Consider the following 26176-nt stretch of genomic DNA (forward strand, 5'->3'; position numbering starts at 1 on the left):
TATGCTTCTAAAGAGCAAGAGACAGCAGAGACGAGAAAGAGAAGAGAGTAGAAGTGTTTTCTTTGAAGACAAAATATAAAGATATAAAGATGCATATACTGAGTTTGAGTTAGTGTAATACTCTCTCTCTCTCTCTTTCTCTCTCTCTCTCTCTCTCACTTTTGCCCTCTCTCATTCACTCTCACCCTTTATCTCACACAATGCACATTTATCCTCTTCCTTCCTTCCATGTCATTTTATATCTTTCTCAATAGAAACTTTTTTTCTGTGTGTATGTAGAGATTTTTTTATCCAAAATAATGTTCTTGCCTGTAATTCTCTTTCACTGTCACTACTCCTTTGTTTCAATTACTCTCTCTCTCTCTCTCTCTCTCTCTCACCAATACACACACACACACACACAGGTATGTGTTCATGTGTGTTTTCCATTATGCTCTTGTACTTTGTTTCACCCATCATACTCCCTTCATGCACTCAGCCTGGTTCTCTTTCTCTCACTCTCTCTCTCTCTCTCTCTCTCTCTCTCACACTTTCTATCTCTCTGCTATTCATTTTATCAGGGAGGGGCGGTTGCCTTAGGGTACTGGAGACACCATAAGTTCACGTAAACTTTATAGGCTTTTAGGGTCAAAGCAACCTCACTAATGCTGGCATCATTGTAAAAGGCACCCAGTGCACTGTTGTAAGATGGTTGGCAAATAGGCAAAGTCTGGTTGACAATCAGAATAACGATATTGGAAACAAGAATGCTGTCTGATGCATAAAAGTATTTTACTTTCTTAACCCTTGAAATCCTACACTGCAAATATCTGCAACTGTCACAGAATCCTAAACTACACAAAGCCACAATTCAAGCAATGCCGTCGTTTAGGATTGAAAACTGTAACTAGGCACTCTTTTGCACAGGAAACAATGTTTAGCTTCACTTTAGAAAGAATTTCCTGTTTAACATGTGTTTACATTCTGTATTTTATTGAACAAATTTTTCCAGACTTTTCTTTGATTTGGGGGTTTAATGGTATTAAGACCTCAAAGTGTTTGGGTTACAATTCTATGATATTATTTATTAAATATTTAATTTGCTAAAGGGAGTTTGAACTTGGGTAAAATAATTAGAGTGATATTTCAGTGTTGTCTATATACTCCAGTGATCTAAATGATATTGGAATTTTATCAGTTGTGAGCAGAAGTTAAGTTATTTATTACATTGTTTTTATTTTTTTTGCATCAATGCTTTCATTGGTGAGTGATAAAGATGTTTTTTTAAAAGGCCCATTACTTTAGTGATATATTTTGAATGTAGATCTCTCCTTACTGGTAGGTTTATGAACCGTGTAATAAGAGTAAATAGCATTAATTTGTTGAACCATACAAAACATTGAATGGAGGAAATAAAAGATTAAGATATCTCTTGGAGCCTTTTTCTTTTGAGAGTTGTGCAGGTTCCAAGTTTCAGAAACAAACTGGAAAAAGAATTTAGCTCTGAAACAGGAAATTAATTCCATGGAATCAATATTTTGTGTACATATGTTGAAACGCTTAAGTGTAATCAATTTAATTGTATTCAACCTACTTTGGCAGGTGAAAGTGGCATGACAATAGGTAAAAACTACAGCAGTGTACACCAACAATCATTATATTCTATTTCTATTTCTTTACTACCCACAAGGGGCTAAACACAGAGAGGACAGACAAGCGGATTAAGTCGATTATATCGACCCCAGTGCATAACTGGTACTTATTTAATTGACCCTGAAAGGAATTTGAACTCAGAACGTAACGGCAGACGAAATACAGCTACGCATTTCGCCCAGTGTGCTAATGATTCTGCCAGCTCGCTGCCTTTCTGTCAGCTAGCAAATTTCATTCACATTCATAAAGATTGTTAACAGTATGAACAACAAAATAAATTATTTCTGGTAGACAAATCTACAGTGTGTATTCATGTATGTGAGGACATGTTGGTTGACCTGTCAGTTAGGGTGTAAGTGTGTGTGCCAACTTTAAGCAAGCAGTGTTTTGCTCATAGCAGTCTCTTGGCTGGGGGTAAACCAAAGAGGTTGAGGTGAAATTGTGGATATGGTTACTGTTGTTTCCATGTTGTAACAGTGGTAACAGTACTTGTATTACCTTAGTCAATGTGCACTTTCAAATGCTTGGCACCAACTGACTAAATGACTTATTCTTGTTTATATAATTGTCATAAGACAATTGATTGTGTGATAAGAAGCTTGCTTTTCGACCACATGGCTCTGGGTTCGTTCTCATTGCATGGTACTTTTAGCCAGCGTCTTCTATAACTCCAGTCAATCAAGGCCTTGTAAATGACTTTGGTAGATAGAAACTGGAAGAAACATGTCGTGTGTGTGTATGCATATATATCTATTTGTGTGTGTTTTTGTATTTGTGTTGTATATGTCCCCATCCACCACTTGACAACTGGTGTTAGTTTATTTACATCACTGTAACCTAGCAGCTCAGCAAAAAGAGACTAGTAGAATAAATATCAGACCTGAAAAAAAAAGCTAAGTATTGGGATCAATTTGTTTGACTAAATCCTTCAAAACATTGTTCCAGCATGGCCACAGTCTAATGACTGAAACAAGCAAAAGATAAGAAAGAGGAACCATAAACAGAAGCTTCAATAAACTTTTGTGTTACAAGGCTAGAAAACCAAATAGCAACAAAAATACTGACAAATGTATCAAGGGTTCTGGTTGGTAAACCACAAGTTCAGGTTATGAATTCAGGTTAGACTTTATGTTACACTGAGCTCTGCGGATATATAAGGAATCTATTATCTTACATACATGTTTTTTTTTACATGGCACCAGCACAGGAGCCATGTAATAGCTCCCATGCTGGTGCCACATAAAAAGCATCCAGCACACACAGTTAAGTGGTTGGTGTTAGGAAGCACTTCCAGCCATAAAAACCAAGCTAAATCAGACTGGAATCTGGTACAGTTCTTCGGCTTGCCAGTCTGGAAAATGGACATTAAAGGATGATGACGATGATGTTAAACCACAGATTTATTGAAGCAAAAAAATGGAATGGTAGGACTTCTTGTGACTACTCAATAATTATTTTATTTATTATTTATTTTCCTTTTTATTTTTATTTCCAGGTTGCATTTGATCCCTCACTTCACTGGTTGACAATCCTGATTTGATGAATAACATTCAGATAGATGGTAATATATTCTGTGAAAGAAAAATTAAAAACAACACTCTGTCGGATGGGTTGTAGAACAATTTTGCCCAACATGGAAAAACTTTCTCATTGCGGGCCTCTTCCAATTACATCTTCAAATGTAGGCTTAGATTATGGGAACCATGTCATTGAAGCCCTATTAAAAATGTCCAGTGACACAGACGATGATGAAGATCAGAGTTTTGAACAATCAAAAGTTGTTGACACAAGGAACAAAAATTTACTCTGTCCTTCTGAGTCAACACCAATGCCTCCGGTTATACTACATAGTCAGACTACAAATTACAAATTGTACTGTTCACCTATGTCGCAAAGTTCAGCATCAAATATGGTACAGTCTCCAACAAATCAACCTGTCTCGTTAAAAACTCATGGTATACTGTCACCACCAATGTCCTCATCATTATCATCATCATTGTCATCTGTTTCCTCATGGCCTAAAAAATCAACAAAATATTCAAAGGAAGATTCTTTTACAAAGTTTATATCTGATAAGCGTCAAACCTGTTCAAATGATGAACAGAGTAAACCCATTGAGTTAAATGTTACAACACCTCGTTTGGAAAAGAGACCAACATACGCTAACCTTAGCAGTATTCATAGAACTGAGGCTAACGATGAAGGTAATGCCGAACCTTTGTCTACTTCATCCTTATCAAGTTTAACTGATGGTTACCCTGCTTTCACAGGGGACACCTCAGACTGCCCTTATGGTCAAAATTATAACAAACCACGTGGTCTGACAAAGTTTGAATATCATTCACACTATATAAAACAGTGTCGAATTGAGAAAACTGCTCGCACCAAGAAAGTATGGGAGAGATCACCAAAGCGACAGCAAGTTATCTCTCGCAAAAGAAAACTCATCAAAAAGTGTCAGTTGGAGAATTACATGGAACAAAACACTCCAGTGTCTGCTCACCATGAACGGAAGAAAAAAATGTTTCATAGCAACACAAAAAGCAGTCGCAAAAGAAGAATTGTAAATAGTAATTTAAAATCCAAGAATAATTCCAGCAGAAATTTCCAGAATCAATTTTCTGAAACTGCTGATCTCTTAAATGAAACAATTGGTCGTCTTGGCCAATCTGATTTGGTACTGACTGATTCTGGTAGAGACAGCAAAAATGAACATCCATGTTTGGAGTCACATACAAGTGTTATTTTATCTGATACTTCATATCCAAGTAGCAGCCAGACTTGGTCGACTCCAGAGAGCATGAATACAGAAGTAATATCAGGTACAAGCAGCTATGGGTTGTTCAAGTCTAGAATTGATCCCGGTCAGTTTACATCTTCACCATTACCTAACATTTCAGATTCTTCATCAGGACCTTGCCAAGAGTTGCCCTTACCTAGTAGTTCCCTAAATTTGTCTTCAGTGGAAGAACATATTTCTGCTAGCGACAGCCTTGATATGTCTCTTGAGGAAGGCAACAAAGCATTTGTTCAAATTGAAACTTCCAATGAAAAATCACAGTTGCAGCTGCTTTGCAATGCGAGTGGAGATACAAAACATGAAATAGTTCTCTCTGATAGTTCAGTTTCACTGTCTGTTTCTCTTGGGGAAAGGCCTGATTGTGTTGGTCAGTCATGTAGCAGTGATTCTGAAGCAGAGGCTGAGAATGAAAATGTTGAAGCCAGTGATAAGAGTAATGACTCAAATTCTTTTCAACATGACTCAAATTCTTTTCAACATGACTCAAATTCTTTTCAACATGCCTCAAATATTCTGTCATCAACCCGAAACAGTCAGAAAGACATATCACTTGAGAGAAAAGGGCCAGTAATTATCTCTCCCCTGTCTATTGATATGGGTTCTCCTTCGTTAATTTCATTTGAGGAAAATAACCAACATGATGAGTTGTCATTGTCTAATAACAAAAGTTTCCTAAATGATCTGTCACCAAAGAACACAAATTTGGTAACTGATAAAAAAAAGAATTTTCTGAAACTACCTACACAATCTTTCTCAGCCTCTGCTTCCAAAATGCAGAATGCTGCACTTCATGGTTCTTCTTCAACATCTTCAGTACAGCAAAATGCTGCCACCACTACTACTACTGCTGCTGTTTCCAAACAAGATCACAACCAAATTTTAGCTAAGAGTAAAAAAGTGCCTCATTCAGCATATTCAACCAATCAGCTCTGCAAAGATAAATCTTCATACAGCAATCAAAGTTTGCCAGCTGATTCATTCCAAGACACTAGTTCTGTGTATTTTTCTCCTGGTAAGTCATCCCATTGTCACAAAGGTCTGTCTCCTTTCAGTCCAATATCTAACATCTCTAAAGACAATCAAATGAAGCCAGAAGGTGCCAAACCAAAGGTCCACAGACAAGTGGCCAAAAAAAATCACGACAAGAGAGCCAATAACAACAATTCTTCAAGTAATCGCAGACACAGAGGAATGTTAGAACATCGAAGATCGAGATCACATAATAAAGAAAACACTGATTTGTCAGATTTTGAGCAAAGTAGTAACAAGCATTTCTTTGAACGAGAATTTATCTGCTCTTCTAGAGAGACTCCACATATTTCAAAAGACTCTGGATTGGGAGCTTGTCGAAAATCTTACCAATCTCCTCAAATTGCTTCCCTCGCCAACAGCCCTGCACTCACAGTTGCAGGGGCTTCCACTGACCCTATTGAAAGCAATGAAATCAAAAGGAATCGGCAGCCCATTGTTGATGGCTTCCGACTACGTAATAAGAAGGCTGTGATGAAAAAATTTTGGAATTTTCAAAAGAAGTTTATCCGGAAAAATCCACAAAACAAAGATGATACAGAATTTAAGACTCTGGCACACGTCTGAATGTTTAATTTAATGTCATTTATAAAATTATAAACTTTCCTCTCTCTTTTTTTTTTTTATGTTTTTGTATTTTTTTAAATTTGTTTTTCACTTCCTCAGCTATATTTACTCTTAAATTATATTTATAATTTTTACTGTCAAATGTTGTGTCTGAGTTCTTTCATTTCTTCCCTGTCAGGATTTTTAAAGTTTATTTAATCTTCTGCTTTGGATTTCTTTTCCTTTCTTTTTTTCTAAATTACCTCCTGTTTTTTGTTGGTTCTTTTTTTTTTAAACACTTTTATTTATTTTTCCCCCTCATCTGATTTATACTCCATTACAGTTTCTGTTTTCATTCAGCTTGTGACTGTTTGATTGCAGTGTGTCATCAAAATTCATCATTCGTAATACAAATGAAAGCGAAAAAAAATATTTTTTTTTTTTAATAAACATTGAAGACTGCAAAATGTCAAATGTTTTAACAATAACAAATGTCATGTCTAAATCATCAATATTTTAACTGCCATGTGTTTCACTCCTATTTATTTCATGTTTCATACACACACACTCACACACACATTTGCTCATTCTTGCACTCAGACACCTCATCTCATAATCAGCATTTCAGCTCCCTATAAGATAATTATTTAATACCACTTAATAAAGATGTTTTTGAAATGAATAACAATATACTACTACAACTGCTGCTGCTTCTACTACTACTACTACATTTACAATTTCTATTTCGACCTTAACTACTACAATAAATGATGATGGTGATGATGATGATGATGATGATAATAATTATAATAATAATAATAATAATAATAATAATCCTTTCTACTAAAGGCACAAGGCCTGAAATTTGGGGGAGTGAGATAGTCGATTACATCGACCCCAGTGTGTAACTGGTACTTAATTTATCGACCCCAAAAGGATGAAAGGCAGTCGATCCTGGCAGAATTCAAACTCAGAATGTAAAGATGGGCGAAATACCGCAAAGCATTTTGGATAATGATAATAATTATAATTATAATAATTCTTTCTAATTCAGGTACAAGGCCTGAAATTTTGAGTAAGATTTTGATTATGTCAACCCTAATGCTCAAATGGTACTTATTTCATTGACTTATTTCAATGATCCTTAACCCTTTCTTTACTGTATTTATTTTGAGATGCTCTGTGTTTCTTTCAATTACTTTAAATATAACAAAGAATTTAGTAAAATAATTTAGTTATCATTCAGCTAGTGTTAGGAACATAAATTGTGACTAAGGTTTGATGGAAGATTTTGATTCAAAACTTATGAAAACAAGACATTTGTACTCAAAGCCAGGGCCAGTTTCAGCTGGGTTGGTAACAAGAGGGTTAAAGGATGAAAGTCAAGGTCAGCTTCAACAGCATTTCAACTCAGAATGTAAAGCTAGAAGAAATGCTTCTTGGCATTTCATCCAATTCTACCAGCTTGCTGCCTTCATAATAATAATGATAATAACAATGATGATAATGACAGTGATTTTTTTTTTTACAGAGAGAGAGAGAGACTAATTTAGGGAGTAGTGTGTAATTAAATGAACTCTAGTAATTGGTTTGTATTTATTTATATTATTGAGTTTTTGAAGAATGAAAGACAAGTTGTATCAGCACTATGAATTCTACCACTCCCCCATCCTACTACTACTATTACTACTAATAATAATTATAATTAAAATAATGTTTTCTTTATTAACTAATAAAGGTTGATAAAAACATTGGGGACATTACAAGATGATACTGTATAGTATTGCATAAAAGCATGTAAAAAGTAAAATAACAGAAACAAGAAAATTCAAACAAGGTATAATTCTCCAAAAGAAGAGACTTCTAAGAGTTACTTATGGAAATATCATAAAACCATAGTTACCCTGACCATTAAGACAACTGCCCTCTCACGTTGGCCTCTTCCAATCAGTAGGTGCATGCTTAGGACAGGTCCTTTCAGTCGGACCATACTTACTACTCACATCCACCTTTCACCAAATTTACTGGGAGGCAGTACTTCCCGTTTTTACACTCATTTTCCCTTTGAAGTGAAACCCAATACAGTTGATGAAAGTGTCTGTCTTTCAACCTCATCCACCACACAACTTCTTTTACCAAAGTCCTCTGACAAATAAAGATTGCCTGTCCTTCCCAAGAAAGGAAAATGGTGGGATGATCTTCACAACAGACACAGCTGGTAGATGGATCCCCCCACACATTACAGTAGGTTTTCGACATAACTCCACAAGTCAGCAATGCCTAGGCACTGAACGAGTATGTACAGGAAGGTTTCATTGCTCTGCACCTATCTCAAACAGGTTCAGCTGATGGTGCTTCTTGACCTGCAGAGTTTATCTCAAACTGGTAATAACCCCTGGTAGCAAAGCAAGGCCAGGGATTTCTAGTAATTATCAATGAGTCCAGGCCTGAAAATCCTTTGAAATTTCTAGCCAGTTAATTTTCGTTGATACCCAAACTCTCTCACCCCCAAGAACATCATTGCTTTTGTGCCACTAATTCTCTGTAGAATGCCAACATAGAACTGCCACCAACTGGTAGAGGCCTGTCTGTACTTTGTGACATTCCAGATGCTAAGCACCTTCTCTCAGCCTTTGCTTGACACAGCTCTGCATCTGTGTCAAAGAGAAGAGCTGTGTAAAAATACATTTGACAAACAGCAACCATACCTGTTCACCATCAGGGAATTGCTGTGGATGTCACAACCTCAGCACATGTCTATATCATCAACTACACCATGCCCAATCTTCCCTCAGCAGATTTTTACAGGAGGCAATTGGCTTAGTGGTTAGGGTGTTGGACTCATGATCATAAGATTGTGGTTTCAGTTCCTGGTCCAGGCAATGCATTTTGTTATTGAGCAGAACACTTCATTTCACATTGCTCCAGTCCACTTAGGTGACAAAAATGAGGAATTTATGTGCCATAGAAACCAGAAAACCAGCCCTTATAAGTCAGTAAGATTCAAGAAGGTAACCAGCCAACCAAGGTGTTTACAGAAAATAGAGCATTTGGTCAATGGAACATGTGAATCTTCCTCAAAAAGAGGAAGTACAGATTCTCTTACTGTACTATCTTTGCCTATCTTTCTGATACTTGTTCATTGCCCTTTCACTCATCTCCATTTTACCAGATCTTTCATTCATGTTTACCCTGTCAACCCTTTCAGCATGGCCATTAAACAGACTAAAAAAAAGTCTTCCTAATCATACATATAAATACAAACACATACATGAATGTATATATAGTCACCTATATATATATATATATATATATATATATAGACACACTGATGTAAAACACTAATTTTAGATTGAAAAAGACCAACAAGCTAATGGGGGAGATTGGTGATTGAACCCTTTATCTTTCACTTGCCATGTATGTATTATTTATCATACATATAAAAACATTTACTGACAAGGAGCGTTGTACTAATACATCTGTTTGTTTTCTACACTACTTGTCTTCATCTTTTGTTTTTTTTTCGTGAAGTCTCCCTATACATATATATATAATATTGTCAATTTACATCAGTTTTCAATGCTGACATAGGTAGGTTAGTTTGACAGGTTTCAACAGGTTGGAGAATCACACCTTGCCTTGATATCTCACTTTTGGCATGGTTTCTACAATTTGATGCCATTCCTAGACTTGTACCAACCAGTTTACATAGTGTACTGAGTGCATTTTTTTTTCAAGTGGCACCAGCATTATAGATGTTGCCTTGTCATCAGCAACCCTCTCAAGACTAGATAATCACTTAAAGTATGTTGGGTGCTTTTTGTGGCACCAGCATTTTGGGGATTCCCTTGCTGCTTGAAAAGCAACAGAGAGTCCCCATGATGGATGGAAGGAGCATTCATTGTGGGAGGATGATATTGATGGAAACAGGAGAGAGGAAGACAAAGTAGTAATGGTAACAGGGTCAGTCTGCCTCCCTTGCCAACATTGGTTAGACAGTACATCTGGGTGCTATATATATATAAATGTGTGTGTATATATATATATGTATGTATATAAATATATATGTATGTGTGTGTGTATATATATATATATATATATGTATGTATCTATCTATCTATCTCTATATATATACACACATTCAGTTATTTATTAAAACAGCTAATGATTTTCACTCTGTTGCTAACTAGCTTTCTACCATGTGTAGTCATTCAAAGAATGTCAACTCAACATTGGACATGAGGTGGAGAGACATCTGAAAAGCAACAGAGGCAATCATCAGTTGTTTCTTAATAGATATAAACACTATATGTATTGAGGTACTCTTTCTTTCGTTTTGTGTGTGTGTGTGGTGGCAAGGTGGCTAAGTGGCTGAAATGTTGAACTACAAACCCATGTCATGAGTTCGAATTTGCTACAGTATTAACCTCTGGGTATAAGAAAGTATTCTATATTGTATCGTTACTTCTAATTGCCAGGAGATCATTTATCATTCATGCTTCATGCCATATTTATGTACACTTCAAGGTTTTGTTGTTGTTGTTGGGTTTTTTTTTTGTATTGTAGTGTTTTGTATTAATGTTGATCATAGAAATAAAGGAAACATTAATATTGATGTTCTTGTTGTAGTTGTTATTATTAAGGTTGAAAGGGGGGTAGAATCATTACCATGCTGAGCAGCATTTCTTCTGGCTTCATGTTCTTAGTTTGAATGCTGCTAAGGTCAACTTCGCCCTTCATCCATTCAGGGTCAATAAAATAATAACCAGTTGAGCACTGGGATCAATCTCATTAAATTACAGCCCTTGGGAAATTTGATTATATTAACCCCAGTGCAATGCTTTACTCCTTTACTTGTTTCAGTCATTTGACTATGGTCATGCTGGAGCACCGCCTTTAGTCAAGTAAATCGACCCCAGGACTTATTCTTTGTAAGCCTAGTACTTATTCTATCGGTCTCTTTTGCCGAACTGCTAAGTGACAGTGACATAAACACACCAGCATCAGTTGTCAAACGACACACAAACATACACACACACACACATTATATATATATATATACACACGACGGGCTTCTTTCAGTTTCTGTCTACCAAATCCACTCACAAGGCTTTCTTTGGTCGACCCGAGGCTATAGTAGAAGACATTTGCCCAAGGTGCCACGCAGTGAGACTGAACCCGGAACCAGGTGGTTGGTAAACAAGCTACTTACCACACAGCCACACGCCTATGAAAAAATTTCAGTGATTTCTAACTGGTGCTCTGGTAATTTGGTTTGAATATAATTGTAACTTCTTTCTCTCGTTTCTGTCAGAGAATAGTGTCCTATAATTTGCTGTTTTACTTACTATTCGTTAATTACATATTTAATCAACGCCTTAATTCCAGTCTTCCTGGTTACAAATTATCCGTGCCGGTGGCACGTAAAAAGCACCATCTGATCATGGCCGTTGCCAGCCTCGCCTGGCCCCCATGCCGGTGTCATGTAAAAAGCACCATCCGACCGTGGCCGTTTGCCAGTCCCGTCTGGCACGTAAAAAGCACCCACTACACTCACGGAGTGGTTGGCGTTAGGAAGGGCATCCAGCCGTAGAAACATTGCCAGATCAGACTGGGCCTGGTGCAGCCTTCTGGCCTCCCAGACCTCAGTTGAACCGTCCAACCCATGCTAGCATGGAAAGCGGACGCTAAATGATGATGATGAGAAAGAATTGGTTACCACAATTCTCTTTTGACCAATTCTTTCTCCACCACCAAACTTTCTTTAAGTACATTTCAATAGCGATCTGTTGTTCCTACTAAGTGTTTCGAGAGTTGTGAGTTCAATAAAAGATTACATTCTTGGAGACTGACTTTAATTTAGATGTTAACACTCAACAACTGGAAAGCATTACAGCCTGCCTCAAGCAAGGAAATAAACGGTGCTGTAGCATGGTATTTCGTTCTTTCTGCGTTTCTTTTAGACATGGTCTAGTAGTTTGTGGAAGATTTGGCTGCTATTTCTAGCAGATTGAGATTCCACGTAAAGATTTTGTGTGATGATCGGCTCAAATTTCATCACTTTAAATACTTGTAACTCTTTATTATTAATTACTAGGAAAAAAAATCGAGATTTTCGACATCGGCATACAAAACATTAGAACTACATTAAAAAAAAATTAATTTGGTGAAAATGTGAAAAACTTCAAGTGGTTACAGGAAATTTTAATAAGATCCGCCTATAGTTTCTGTCGACATCGTTTAACATAAGTTCGCAATTAAACACTTAAATATGTGTCGATAGATGTTAGCAAAGATTTTGACCCTCTTTACCACATACTAATATGCTAAAACTAATTTATATTAAACTTCACTCCTAGAAAGAGCCCCGCGCCGACTGATACCGTGTATGTGTGATAAAGTGTTTATTTAATCATGTCCATAAGGAGAACGGTCATCAGGTACATAATGAAATTCTACCTCTAACAAGGAATATACATCAACATACTCAGATATCACTTTACCCACACACATGTATTTCTGTACTTTTAACTCTACATTCTTCTCAACAAATGATCTTATTGAATTATCTTATTGTCCATATTCTTACTGATGTAAACGATCGTCAGAATTCTTGAAGATTCCAGATTTTAGCCCGTTGTTCTCCTCGTGGTTCATTAGGACATCACCGACAATCACGTGTCGGTTAAGTCGAGAGATTCCCCGCTCTCTAACTCCATTGATGACTGATCAACCTCAAGGACGTCTGCCTATTTTTTGAAAGAAACACCTGCCGCAATAAGTTAGTTATGCAAGTTATTCAAATTAGATTAGATCGTAAGAACGTGGGTGGGGAACTTAACCTGTACTTCCACTTTTGTGTTTAATGATTTTTATCTTAGGGACATGCTATAATGTTTTCTTTAGCGATGGGGGAGAAATTGGAGCCAGTGAAGGAGCTTCTATGTGGTCGCTCAGTTTGCTAGAAATAGCAACTTTCTCCAATCACACTCGACTCTACTTTTATGGAGACAAATAGAAGTCATATTGGGTGACGTCGTTTTAGGATCTTTTCGGTTTGCCTTTTAATTTTCAACTCCTTTAATTTTGATCCATTTGATGTATTGATGTAGTTTTGTATACTAATTAAGGAATGACAGCTTCCAAATCTTACTTTCTGTTTGGGTAAAAATTATCAAATTTTAAACCTTGTAACTTCTTTTTTAATTTCTGGAACAATTGAACAACGTCATCAAATTTAGCGTGAAAAATTACACTTAATTTTAAGGCTTCAAAAATTTTCAGTTAATTTTAAGGCTTCAAAAAGTAAAGGAAAACAAAAGATCCTAGTTTGAAAGATAATAAATAAGTAAACCCGAGGGCTACCGCCTTCTGTTCCCCCAAAAATTGAATTATGGTCTAGTGACACGAGCGTAGCTAAAGTGTGTGCCTCCTGGGGCGGCCTTTCGGTATGCTGCCCCTGGGCCCCCACGAAAAATACATATTGCCTACAGCAGATCCAAAACTGGTGCCACCTGGGGCGGATCGCTCCCTCTAGCTACGCTAGTATAGCCATCAATGGAGTATGCGTCTGTTGAATCAGTTTATCTGGATTTAAATAGCTCTTTCAACTAATAGGTACAAGGCCTGAAATTTTGGGGTAGGGGGCTAGTTGAATACATCGACACCAGTGCTCGACTTGTACTTATTTTATCGACTCCGAAAGGATGAAAGACAAAATCTATGTCTGGTATTTGAACTCAGAACGTAAAGCCAAAAGAAATACTACTAAGCGTTTTGTCCGACGCACTAACGATTATGCCATCTCGCTGCTTTGATCTGGTTTTAAATAACAATTGCCCTCTCACCTTACTACACTTCTACACCTAGAAAATCTTTTCGACTGGTACTGAAGAGCAAAGCTGGCAGAATCGTTAGCACGCCGGGCGAAATGCTTAGCGGTATTTCGTCTGCTGCTACATTCTGAGTTCAAATTCCGCCGAGGTCGACTTTGCCTTTCATCCTTTCGGGGTCGATTAAATGAGTACCAGTTACGCACAGGGGTCGATGTAATCGACTTAATCCCTTTGTCTGTCCTTGTTTGTCCTCTCTGTGTTTAGCCCCTTGTGGGTAGTAAAGAAATATATTTTAATTCAGAACATAAAGGCATGTAATAAGATATCTCAAGGTCAAGGCATTTTATCTGGTACTTTATCAGTTCTGCTGCTCTAATGTCTCTTCAAGTGTCATAAATAATAGGTAGTTACAAAGGCCGGCAATTTCAGGAGAGGAAATTAACCGCAAAATATTTATCTTAATGCCTTAACATTTCTGCCTGTCAACCAACTTTTCAAATAACGGTTTCAAATTTTGGACTAAAGCCAGCAAGTTTGGAGTAGTGAGTCGATTACATCGATTCCAGTACTCAACTGGTATTTAATTATATCGACTCTGAAAAGATGAAAGTCAAAGGTTGGCCTCCTTGGGATTTAAACTCAAAGAGTAGGGGAAAATGTACTGGAAAGCATTTTTTGCGATACTCTAACAGTTCTGCCAGTCCGCTTGCTTTTTTTCTTTCGAATCTTTATAAATAGTTTCAGTAATTTTGTGGGAGAGAGGATAATCGACACCAGCGATCCCAGTACTTGACTGGTACCTTATTTTATTGACTCCCGAAACAAGGAAGGGCAAAGTTGACTTCGGCAGGATTTGAACTCTGAGCTTAAAGAGTCAGAAGAAATATCGCAAGACATTTTTTTCCCGACGCTTTGACGATTCTACCAACCCGCTACCTCGTCTTTACAAATAATAAACAAGAATTTGGGTACGAGGGACCCCACTTTTATAGGAGTTTACTTGTGCCAACAAGGGCCACCGAAATGTAGGAAAATCACAAAATGTTTAGTGTTATTTGTCATTATTGTTTAGCTCCAAATCAGCTGGTGTAGATTTCGATAATATCGGGATTTATTGTTTTAAAAAATGGTGGCCGCGCTTACATACAAAATGACATATCACAAATATCTACCAGATGAAACGTGTAATTTTGAAAAAGAAAATGCAGTGTGTGTGTGTGCGCGCACACACACACACCGGTGTTTTCCTTTGTTTTTTGTTTTACACATTAAATTCCGATACCATCTTAAAGGTATTTGTAAGAAATTTCATTAAAAATTACCCATTTTTCTGAAAACTATGAGGAAACAAAGTCGATTCGCGTGAATTATCCAAATCTCCCCCAATTTTTTTTCATCAAAAATTCTGATGTAATCAGAATTTACACTATGTCAAAGGAATTTGTAGAAAATTTCATCAGAAAATCTCTATTTTTCTGAAAGTTATGAGACAAAGTTGTGGTGGGGGAATACTTGTGAAGTTACGCTCCGAATTCTAAACTATTACACTCGAGAGACGGCTGTAATAGTTGATCGGCAGACTTTCGAAATAATTATTGCTGGAGAAGAGAATCAGTAAGAATTTACTGTGGAAAAGGCACGGAATAGACAGGCCAAATATCTTTATATATAAAAGAGAAGTTGTGTGTCTGTCTCCTACGATTTAGATTCCTAACTACTCCCACATTTTGCGGTGCAGTTTAACCAAAACCGAGTATCTTATAGTCGTGATTCATATCGAGCCCTTCTGGGTATTAGCGCGCGTCTACGATTAAAAAAAAAATTTACCATCATTTTTTTCCATTTTAATGCATTTTTTCGCTATTATATAAGGGAAGTAACTCTCTAAAAATGTCTACGATGAGTCAACGATTTAAAAAAAATTACCATCATTTTTTTCCATTTTAATGCATTTTTTCGCTATTATATAAGGGAAGTAACTCTCTAAAAATGTCTACGATGAGTCAACGATTTAAAAAAAATTTACCATCATTTTTTTCCATTTTAATGCATTTTTTCGCTATTATATAAGGGAAGTAACTCTCTAAAAATGTCTACGATTAGTCAACGATTTAAAAAAAAATTACCATAATTTTTTTTCCATTTTTAATGCATTTTTTTGCTATTTTTTTGGCTATAACTCTCTAAAAATGCTTATATAATTATTTCCCTTACAAACCCGAGCAACGCCGGGCGATACTGCTAGTATTTTTTAAAAATCAAATATTGCGAACAAAAAATTCTTTCACAAAAGGAAACTATCACAATTCCTTCCTCTTTTCTTTATCCATGAGGCAGAGATAGCTATTTTGAAAGTCCACCGATCGATTATTACATCCACCCAAGAGTGTGTGTAACAGCTTGTGTAATAATCCTTTAATTTAAAAAAAAAAAATGGCTGTTGATAATAGGAAAGTACTGATTTTCCAATTATAACAATCAGGCTTTAATGGGTTTTTTTTTTCTTTTAAAGACTGGTAAGGTGGGATTTCAATGAGATTCGACTAGCTATAGGTTAAGCGACCGCTTAGTGGCTCCTGCATTGACTCGTGTGAACTTTACATAGGTTTCAGTCAGGATTGAACCAGCTCATATCTAACTCAATAGCATGAGTGGGTTGCTATTTCTAGCAAACAGAGCGACCACTGAGAAGCATTCTCGTTCGAGTTGACTTCTCTTCGTCTCGGCAGATGAATGTATAACTACGTATTCGGTTAACAGTGGATATGAAGATATTCAAATTTTACAGTATTTGGCGGAGAGACTAATAATACTTCCCTCTATCCGCCCTTTCTCTCTACTTCTCTCTCTCGTTCGTCTTTTACTCTCTCTCCTTTTCTTCCCTCCCCCTCACTCTGATTCTCTCTCTCCCTCACCCCTCAACTTCGATTGGTACGAAGAAAAACAGAAAACAATAAAACAACACAGGCAAAATCTAAATAGAGCAAGTGATGCACACGTGTAGAGATATGTATATATGTATGGTATGTATGTATGTATGTATGTATGTATGTGTGTATGTATGTATGTATGTGCGAGCGCGTGGGCGTGTATGTATGTGTGTGCGCGAGAGCGTGTGTATGCGAGCGCGTGCGCGTTATGTATGCATGCATGTATGTAAACATAAGTTTGGTGATGAAAAATATATTTTTTTATTCTTTTACTTCTTCCAGTCATTTGACTGCGGCCATGCTAGAGCACCTTAAATATACATATATATATATACATATATATATATATATATATAATATATATATATATATATATATATATATATATATATATATATATATATATATATATATATATATATATATATACATACAAATAAATGAGAGAATGGAGTTGAACAACGAATTAACAAAATTCCTTTATTTTATTTTCGACATATGTTTCGAAGGCTGCATATTCCTAATTTCGAAGGAATAAGGGGTGCATTATGCCGCCTTCTCATCAGGAAAAAAAAATCGCTATGGGCTCCGTGTGGGCAGGCATCTAAAAATGTTTGTGCATCTTGATGCTGACATAAGTTCCTTACTTTTCCTGACAATTTCTAGTTAAACTTTTAAACTTCGTATACTGGTAGAATGTGTCAAAATAAAACATTTTTTTCTCTTGGCTTTCTTGAGTAAATTGTAATTTGGAAGTTAAACGTAGTTTAATTTTTCGAATTTTAACCAATCCTATGGCCTCTATTGAGCTAAAATCATTTGCTGCGTCTAAAACTGAGACAACATCCTGTCACTAATCCTAACTCTAACCCTCACCCTAAATTTTAGCCTTTCGGTTTTTTTTTCTTAATTGTTAAATTAATTTAATTGTTACGCGTGTCTAAAACTATTCGTTTTGTTTTTGTTTTGAGTTTTTGCTTTAGTTTTTTTTTCTTAATTGTTATCCTTAAATTAATTTAACAATTAAGAAAAAAAAAAAACGAAAGGCTAAAATTTAGGGTTAGGGTTAGAGTTAGTGACAGGATGTTGTCTGTTTTAGACGCAGCAAATGATTTTAGCTCAATAGAGGCCATAGGATTGGTTAAAATTCGAAAAATTAAACTACGTTAAACTTACAAATTACCATTATCTCAAGAAAGCCAAGAGAAAAAATGTTTTATTTTGACACATTCTACCAGTATACGAAGTTTAAAAGTGTTTAGTTAACTAGAAATTGTGTTGAAAACTGCCGTTCAAAAGGAAAAGATCCCGACGTGCTCCTTTCAGTTACTGTCTATCACAGGTTTGGTCGGCTCTAGGCTATAGCAAAAAACGTTAGCTGATGGCGCTACGCAGTGAGACTGAACGCGGAACAATATGGCTAGTAAGCACGCTTCTTACCACACAGCCACGGCTATTGGCAAGTGAAACGAAAATATTATTTAAGTTAATTATGATTGTATATTGTCAATGTCTTCCCTAATTTATAATTATAATTTATGAGTAATTTTCGGAACGGTTGGCGTTAAGAAGGGCATCCAGCTGTAGAAACTTCGCTAGATCAGATTGGAGCCTGGTGCAGCCTTCTGGCTTCCCAGCCCTCAGTCAAACCGTCCAACCCATGCCAGCATGGAACACGGACGTTAAACGTCAACGATGATGATGATGATGAGGTAATTTAATATTTTAAATCTCGCTATGTTTGTAACGTCTGACAAATGATCCTACTCTCAAATGTTCAATTCATCACTGTTAAATTTTGCGAACTCCACTTGGGTGCGTTGTGTGGTGCCATATTTTTCTATAATCAATTTCCAGGACCTAGTCCATAAAATCCCTGAATAGAAAAGAAAAAGGTCAAAAAAAAAAAAATTATCAAAAATTGTAACCCCTATGGCCCAAAAGTCGTTGAGGGGTTGCAATTTGTGATAATTCTTTTATTTTTTGACCTTTTTCTTTTCTTTTCAGGGATTTTATGGACTAGGTCTCGGAAATTAATTATGGGAAAATATGGCACCGCACAACGCACCCAAGGGTGAAATTGTTCTATCAAAATCAGGGGGTCAATTATTCAAACCCAAAGAGCATATCGTCGGCACTTGCTTATCAGAGTTAACTCCCTTAGATTAGTGTTGGAAATTTAGCTACTCGTACGTATAGGCACAAGTCCAGAAATCTTGTGGGAGGGTGCGAGTCAATTACATCGACTAGTACTTATTTCATTGACCTCAAAGGGATGAAAGGCCAAATCGATCTCGACGGAATTTGAACTCAGAACGTAAAGAACCGGAAGGAAGTATTTTGTATAGCGAGCTGCTTTAACTTAGCCACTGTGCGCTCGTCTGTGTGTGTGTGTATGTCTGTGTTTGTGCCCCATCATCACTTGACAACCGGTGTTGGTGTGTTTACATCCTCGTAAGCTAGCGGTTCGGCAAAAGGAAATAGATTAAGTACCGGACGTATTCAGGGGTCAATTCGTTCGACTAAAATTCTACAAGGCGGAGCCCCAGCATGGCCACAGTCTAATGATTGAAACAAGTAAAGGATAAATAATGAAAAGAAAAGATGTGTGGGCATGTCCCATTGCCGCTTGACAACCGGTATTGGCTTGTTTACATCCCTCGTAAACTAGCGGTTCAGCAAAAGGAACAGATTGAGTAGCAAGTTTAAGAAAAAAGAAAGTACTAAGGCCGATATGTACGACTTAAAACCTTTCGAGACGACAACCCCTGCAAAAGCTACAAACCAAAAAACTGAAAACATAATTGCATGGGTGGCTTGTAGTGATAGTCACGGTAGGAAACTATGCTTCCATTGCTGATACTATCCGTCGGTCGCAATTCCTGACAAAAGTATCACATTTTTTTCCCCTCTTCTAAGTGGAGGTGATATTTGAACTTAGAACCGGAACGGATAAAGGAAGGTATGCCGTCCGAATCCACCACTCTGCAGTTCTGGAACTAATACCTATATGTAACTGTGAGGTAAGAAGTTTACTTCCCAACTACATAGTTCCGGGTTCAGTCCTACTGCGTAACACATTGAGCAAGTGTTTTCTGCTTACAACTTCGGGCTGACCAAAGTGAGTGGATTTGGTAGACGGAAACTGGAAGAAGCCCGAAGTGTGTGTGTGTGTGTATGTATTTGTTCCCCACCACCGCTTGACAACAGGTGTGTGTTCGGTAAAAGAGACCGATAGAATAAGGACCAGGCTTTACAAAAAAAAAAGTACTGAGGTCGACTAATTTCTTCAAGGCGGTGCCCCAGCAGGGCCGCAGTCGAATGACTGAAGCAAGTAAAAGAAAAGATAAAAGACGAGGTTGATCTGGAATACGAACTCAGAGTGCAGAGTTTCGCAACACAAAGCGCTAATCATTCTATCCGAGAGTCAAATTACTCTGCCAGATTGCCATCATCGACAGCCTCTGCCTATAAATTTTAGTTTACAGTTTACTTAATACATTTGATGCCACTCACATCGTTTTTATTTAGCATAACCCTTCATAACTTTTTTTTTCTTTGACATTTTCAGAAAAATTTTGCAATTTTTGTTCTATACACTGGATTTCATACAATCATGAAAAAAAAAAATTTGTGCGTAATTTAAGTGCGATTTATTAGTTATTTTTTGCACATCTCACGACCACCTAATACCTATTTCTTTATTACCCACAAGGGGCTAAACACAGAGGGGACAAACAAGGACAGACATAGGTATTAAGTCGATTACATCGACCCCAGTGCGTAACTGGTACTTAATTTATCGACCCCGAAAGGATGAAAGGCAAAGTCGACCTCGGCGGAATTCGAACTCACAACGTAACGCAGACGAAATACCGCTAAGCATTTCGCCCGGCGTGCTAACGTTTCTGCCAGCTCGCCGCCTTATACCTTCCTCGTTTCTTTGTTATTCTGACATGTATTGATGTTTTTCAATATTTTTCTCCCCATGAACACATTTGATGGAATGATGATGCACCCAACGGTGGTCCACTCTTGGAACTAAGTAAAAAAATTCGAAAAAGAGCGGAACTTTTAGGATAGGAGTGCGTGGGGTGGGGATCAATTTTTTTTAATATTTTCCTTTCATAATCATATGAATTCTCCTATGTAGAAAATTATCTCGAAATTTCAAAAAATAAAAAAAAGTTATGAAGGTTTATATGGGATGCTTAAACGAGAATTCCGCGAAACATCGTTCCCTGAATACCCGAGTTCGCCCCTTGTGGGTAATAAAAAATCAGTTCCCTGAATACCCGACGGCTTCTGTTTTTCATGTTCTGATTTCGAATCGTGCTCTGAGCACCTTTACCCTTTACAACTCCTATGTTGACCATTGAAAGGAGTGGTTTGATTAATATTCCCATCATTCATCTTAGATGTGAACGGAATTATGAAAGAATGGCAAAACAACAGTATTTTCACTCCGTGAGAACTAAATTTAATTAAAGAAAGGCTTTGTAAAAACTAACATACACCTTGGATATATAGTCCTAGATTTACAATAAGATGGGATAATTGTAGCAGGAATGTCTTTATTCAAATGTTTGCATAATTAGGATGAATCAGGGCCAACAACACTGTTCATTGATAGTCACAAGGGATCGTGTATGTATGAAAGTAGAGAAAGAGAGAAAATCATATATGTATATACGTATGATCACTTGTGTGTGAATGAATGAATATATGTGTGTGTGAGTGTATGTATCTATATATAAATACGTAGCGCTTATAATTTATTGCTTGTGTTCTTTTAATGGAATAAGGGAGGTAATTCATTAACTTTTTTTTTTTGGTATCTAACTAACGTAATTTGTAAAAACAGAAAAAAACATTCCTTTTAATTTTTATTCTATTGCTTCTGCAATTTATCCACAGTAATGACAGGGAAAGGCTCAAATTAAATAATTTAGATTCACAAAATCAGAAACGAACCAAAATATGGTTACTGTAAGGAAATAATATGCACCGTTATTTGTAACTTTATTTATACAAAATATTTCATCCTTTTCTTGCTTCTGTCATTACACTGCCTTGAGAAATTTTAGTCGAAGGAATCGACTCCATTACATTTTTAGATCTGGTACTCATTCTATCGGTCCTTTTGCCAACCGACTAAGTTATGGGGGAGACCAACACCGGTTGTAAAGCGGTGTACAGTATTAGATATCTACTGCAGTTGATCTTACCAATCAGTTTCACACTAGGAGTTCAGCGGGATGTGAGATAACAGCTTGGTTATGTAAGCCTGTGCTCTTCAGATTTGGCAGTTATGGAAGAAAATATGGTAACTAAAGGTTCTTCCAATATATTGGCAGCTCTAAATGGAGCCATGTCTGTTTGAGGCAGCCAGCCTTTCTTAACATAATGGTTTACTTGGTCTCTACTATCCCACATCCAAAGAAAGCATGAGTATTTGTTATAACCAGATTGCTGTCCCATGAGAAAACTTAGCATCTTTGAGCCAACGCAGATGAGACATCTATGATCATGATACAGTATCTTCTCTAAAACCAAATTTCTTCATATTTTTCCTTCAGAGTTGTTGAGTGATCATACACATTTCTGTTGTGCAACAATACACATTTTAAACTACGCTTAGAGCTGTCTGTGGAAAGATGCCATCCCTCTGGTTTGTATTCATCAATGCCAAGTTTATTAAGAAACCCATGACACCTCTGCTGTAAAGCAGCTCTTCCTGTTTTGTGAAGAAAGAAAGGAACTCTTCATGCTGACTCCGATAAAAGAAGATTCTTCTCTTTCAGTCAGGAAGCCAACAGTTCTGCAGAAGTTTTTGGGAGGTTCAAGTCATGAACTAGATCATTCAGCTCTACCTGGGAGAATAGCTGAGGTAAAGTCTTCAGATGATGAATCTTGTTTTGTTGAGGGTAAAGTTATCTGAGGCAAGACGTTGAAGACAAGAACAGGAAGCTCTTCACTGTGCAAAGCCAGCTTAATATCAAAGGCAAGATTAGGATAGGCAAGCGTTTTTTGATCTTTCCAGTTAATACCCTTCAAATTTAGGTTACAAAAATAGCAGTCATTCACATGATTAAAGGGCTCCTGCCATACCATTGGTATAGCAAACCTCATACATTTTTGTGTCCCTTTAGTCCATTGTCGCAAATATTCTGGACATTGTTTGCAGCCATTGTGCAGTGCCCAATATTCATCTTGTCTCCCAGCATGACCCCAAAATATGCCATATATACTCTTTCAACAAAATCAGTGATATTTTTTCGATTTTCAGGTAATGTATATTCTCTACAAACATAACAAAACACATTTGGAGAACTAATGCAACACTTTCTTGAAGAGGACCTCTTGCTCATTTTCTGTTGCTTAGTTCACGACAACATCTAAAAAGTATGGAAAAAGGAAAAACCTTAGAATTAGAATAAGGTAATGAACACTGCGTACTGGACGTATACACATACATTGTGGCTGTAGGGATGTTCAATAACTTAAAAACTAGATCTGATAGGTCAAAAAGAAGGTTATATTTGGATTCAGGAGACTGATTTTGTGTAGGAATGATGCCTATTTCTTAAACACCAAAAACCTTATAGACCAGTGTTATATATAGCTGGAAAGATAATATAGAAGTGAGTAATAAGAGGTAAGTGAAAAGTAGTGTCAGGGGATTAACTAGAGAGAAGGGTAAGAGAAAGTGAGATAGAATGGTGAGAGTAGATTGAATAGGAGATGTAGGGCTACCTCACATTATATATGGATGGATAGAGTGGTTCATGGAAGAAATATAAAATGATGAGGAACCAGAATGTATCTGTTTAAGAGAGCACAGTGACTAGAAAGTCAGAGAAGGTGAGCAAGGGTTGTTAGAGTGCAATTCTTCCCTATACAGGTATTATAACTCAGGAGGAAAGAAAAAGGAAGGGTGGTAGAGATATGAGGGAGAAATATTCAATATGCACAAATTGAGTATTTTCTTTCCATATATGCAAGGCATGGAATACAGTAAATAGAAGAGATAAGAAGATACAGAATAAGTACAGCATGTGGAATAGATGGTGGGAGTATAGAATGAGAAAGAGACAGTAAATGAATAAGTGAACAATACAGTAGGCAAAGGGGTGGGCTGCATGCACTATCCACCACATCAACAAATATTTTGTCAAACTTGCACAAGGCTGAGTCTTCCGCATATCACCTATTGACACAGTCCTCCGTCATTTCTTTTGTCAGCTGTACCGTCATTTTTCATGAGATCACTTTTTACCCTCTCACCCAGAGTCTTTGGTCTCCCAATTCCACTGGTACCAATTAACTTTGAGTGCTAACTATTTACTTATGTAACTATCATCATCTTCCATCCGCATCACATGTCCATACCATCATAATCTCTCTTACACACTACATCTGACGGATCCATACAGGAGAGAAGCCATATCATTGTGATATCTGTGATAAATCTTTCTCTTTAAGTAGTAATCTAACTAAACATAAACTGGTTCATACAGGAAAGACACCATATCACTGTAATATCTGTGGTAAATCATTTTCTGAAACACATATTTTAATTTCACACAAACGGACACATACAGGGGAAAAGCCATATCAGTTTGATATCTGTGGTAAATCATTTTTTCAGAAAGGCACTCTAACTCAACACAAAAGAATTCATACAGTGGAGGAGCCATACCACTAAATCATTCTCTTGCTAAAATGAAAGAAAGTGCACATCTCTGCGTACATACAGAACTGCAACTTTATAATAATGAAAATAATAATAATAATAATAATAATAATAATAATCATCATCATCATCATCGTTTAACGTCCGTTTTCCATGCTAGCATGGGTTGGATGGTTCAACTGGGGTCTGGGAAGCCAGGAGGATGTGCCAGGCCCAGTCTGATCTGGCAGTGTTTCTACAGCTGGATGCCCTTCCTAACGCCAACCACTCCGTGAGTGTAGTGGGTGCTTTTTACATGTCACCTGCACAGGTGCCAGATGAGTCTGGCAAACGACCACGATCGGATGGTGCTTTTTACGTGCCACCAGCACGGAAGCCAGTCAGGGCGGCGCTGGCAACGGCCACGTTCGGATGGTTCTCTTACATATATATATATATAATATATATATATATATATATATATATATATATACGTATATATAATAATAATAATAATAATAATAATGAAATTATTGTATACAGTGCTCAGGTGCACCACAACGTGTCAAAAGTGCATATAAAGCATATGCAGTAATGTACAAATGTCTGGGAAGCGAACAGTGTATGAGTCAAATACATGCTTGAGGTCACAGAAGTGTGACGAAAGAACTCTGGCCGAAATAAGATTGAGATTAATGTAAAAAAATAAATAACGCTGAAGCAAATTAACACCAAATATATAGTGCGTTTGTTTTTATTAGCTAAACTGGCAAAATGACCATTCCTAAATACAACAATAGATTTAAGACATAATCTCATATATCAGTGATGTCACTAGTGTTTGGTTGTCATCATCATCATTGTCATCACCATCATTTCTAGAAGATGTGCTTCTGGTCACCAACCATCACCTGTTTCCAATCTAGCTGATATTTCTCCATGGCTGGAAATATTTACACAGAAGATTGGAAACAGAATGCTGCTCGACTGACAGTGACAGTCAAACTATCATGATGTGAAGACATCAGCTTATGCACATACACATACAGTCAAAATCAATTCGATGACTGGCGTCCATGCTAGCGGGTTGCAAAGAGCACCATACGAGTGTGACCGTTGACAGAGTGGTTAACCGGCTTCCATGCCAGTGGCACATAAAAGGGCACCATTCGTGTGTGATCGTTACCAATGATGCCTTACTAGCACTTGTGCCCGTGCTAGTAGGGTGCTAAGAGCACTATCCGCGTGTGATCGTTGCCAGAGCAGCCAGCCGGCTTCCGTGCCAGTGGCACATAAAAGGTCATCATTTTGGCCGCCATGGGTTTTGCAGTAAATCACTAAATCATCCATAGCTTTTGTATTGTCCTCTCAAATTACACCAAAATCTCAGACAATAACAATTAATAACTTTGAAACTGGCTTCCGTGCCGGTGACACATTCATCGTGCGACATGTCAAGGTCTTCAAGTGAATCATGTGAGAGAGTAACTGGGACAGGGTTCTCGAAGTCATGTGGGACCGGCTTTAGAGCCAACTTACAATCTGCATTCTTTGAGAAATCATTGATTTTAGTCAAGCAAAAGTAGCAATCACAAACATGATTGGTTGGCTCATGCCATACCATTGGTAGAGTAAAAGGCATTCCCTTCCGTTTTCCACCCAACCATTGTGTAAGTCCTGAGTAACACACGATGCAGCATATATGAGGCCTCTTGTTTTGGTCACCAAT

General features: G+C 37.1%; 1 protein-coding gene and 1 long non-coding RNA gene across 3 annotated transcripts in view; both read left to right on the plus strand.

Moving 5' to 3' along the window:
• Positions 1-6489, plus strand: part of LOC115214143 (serine-rich adhesin for platelets-like) — a 47276-nt gene extending 40787 nt beyond the window's left edge. Inside the window, exons 2-3 of one of the 2 annotated variants that reach the window (XM_029783206.2) lie at positions 3128-4868; positions 4911-6489. In XM_029783206.2, coding sequence (XP_029639066.1) covers positions 3191-4868; positions 4911-6028 — 2796 coding nt within the window. In that variant the 5' untranslated portion in view covers positions 3128-3190 and the 3' untranslated portion in view covers positions 6029-6489. Of the gene's footprint in view, positions 1-3127 lie in introns of both variants that reach the window. The other variant, XM_036504987.1, reaches the window with a different exon arrangement.
• Positions 1-19953, plus strand: part of LOC118764348 — a 28248-nt gene extending 8295 nt beyond the window's left edge. Inside the window, exon 3 of the long non-coding RNA XR_005000164.1 lies at positions 19935-19953. This is a non-coding gene — a long non-coding RNA (uncharacterized LOC118764348). The remainder of the gene's footprint in view (positions 1-19934) is intronic.
• Positions 19954-26176: the final 6223 nt, after the last annotated feature.

This window comes from Octopus sinensis, linkage group LG7 (assembly GCF_006345805.1).
Source record: "Octopus sinensis linkage group LG7, ASM634580v1, whole genome shotgun sequence".
NCBI lineage: Eukaryota > Metazoa > Mollusca > Cephalopoda > Octopoda > Octopodidae > Octopus > Octopus sinensis.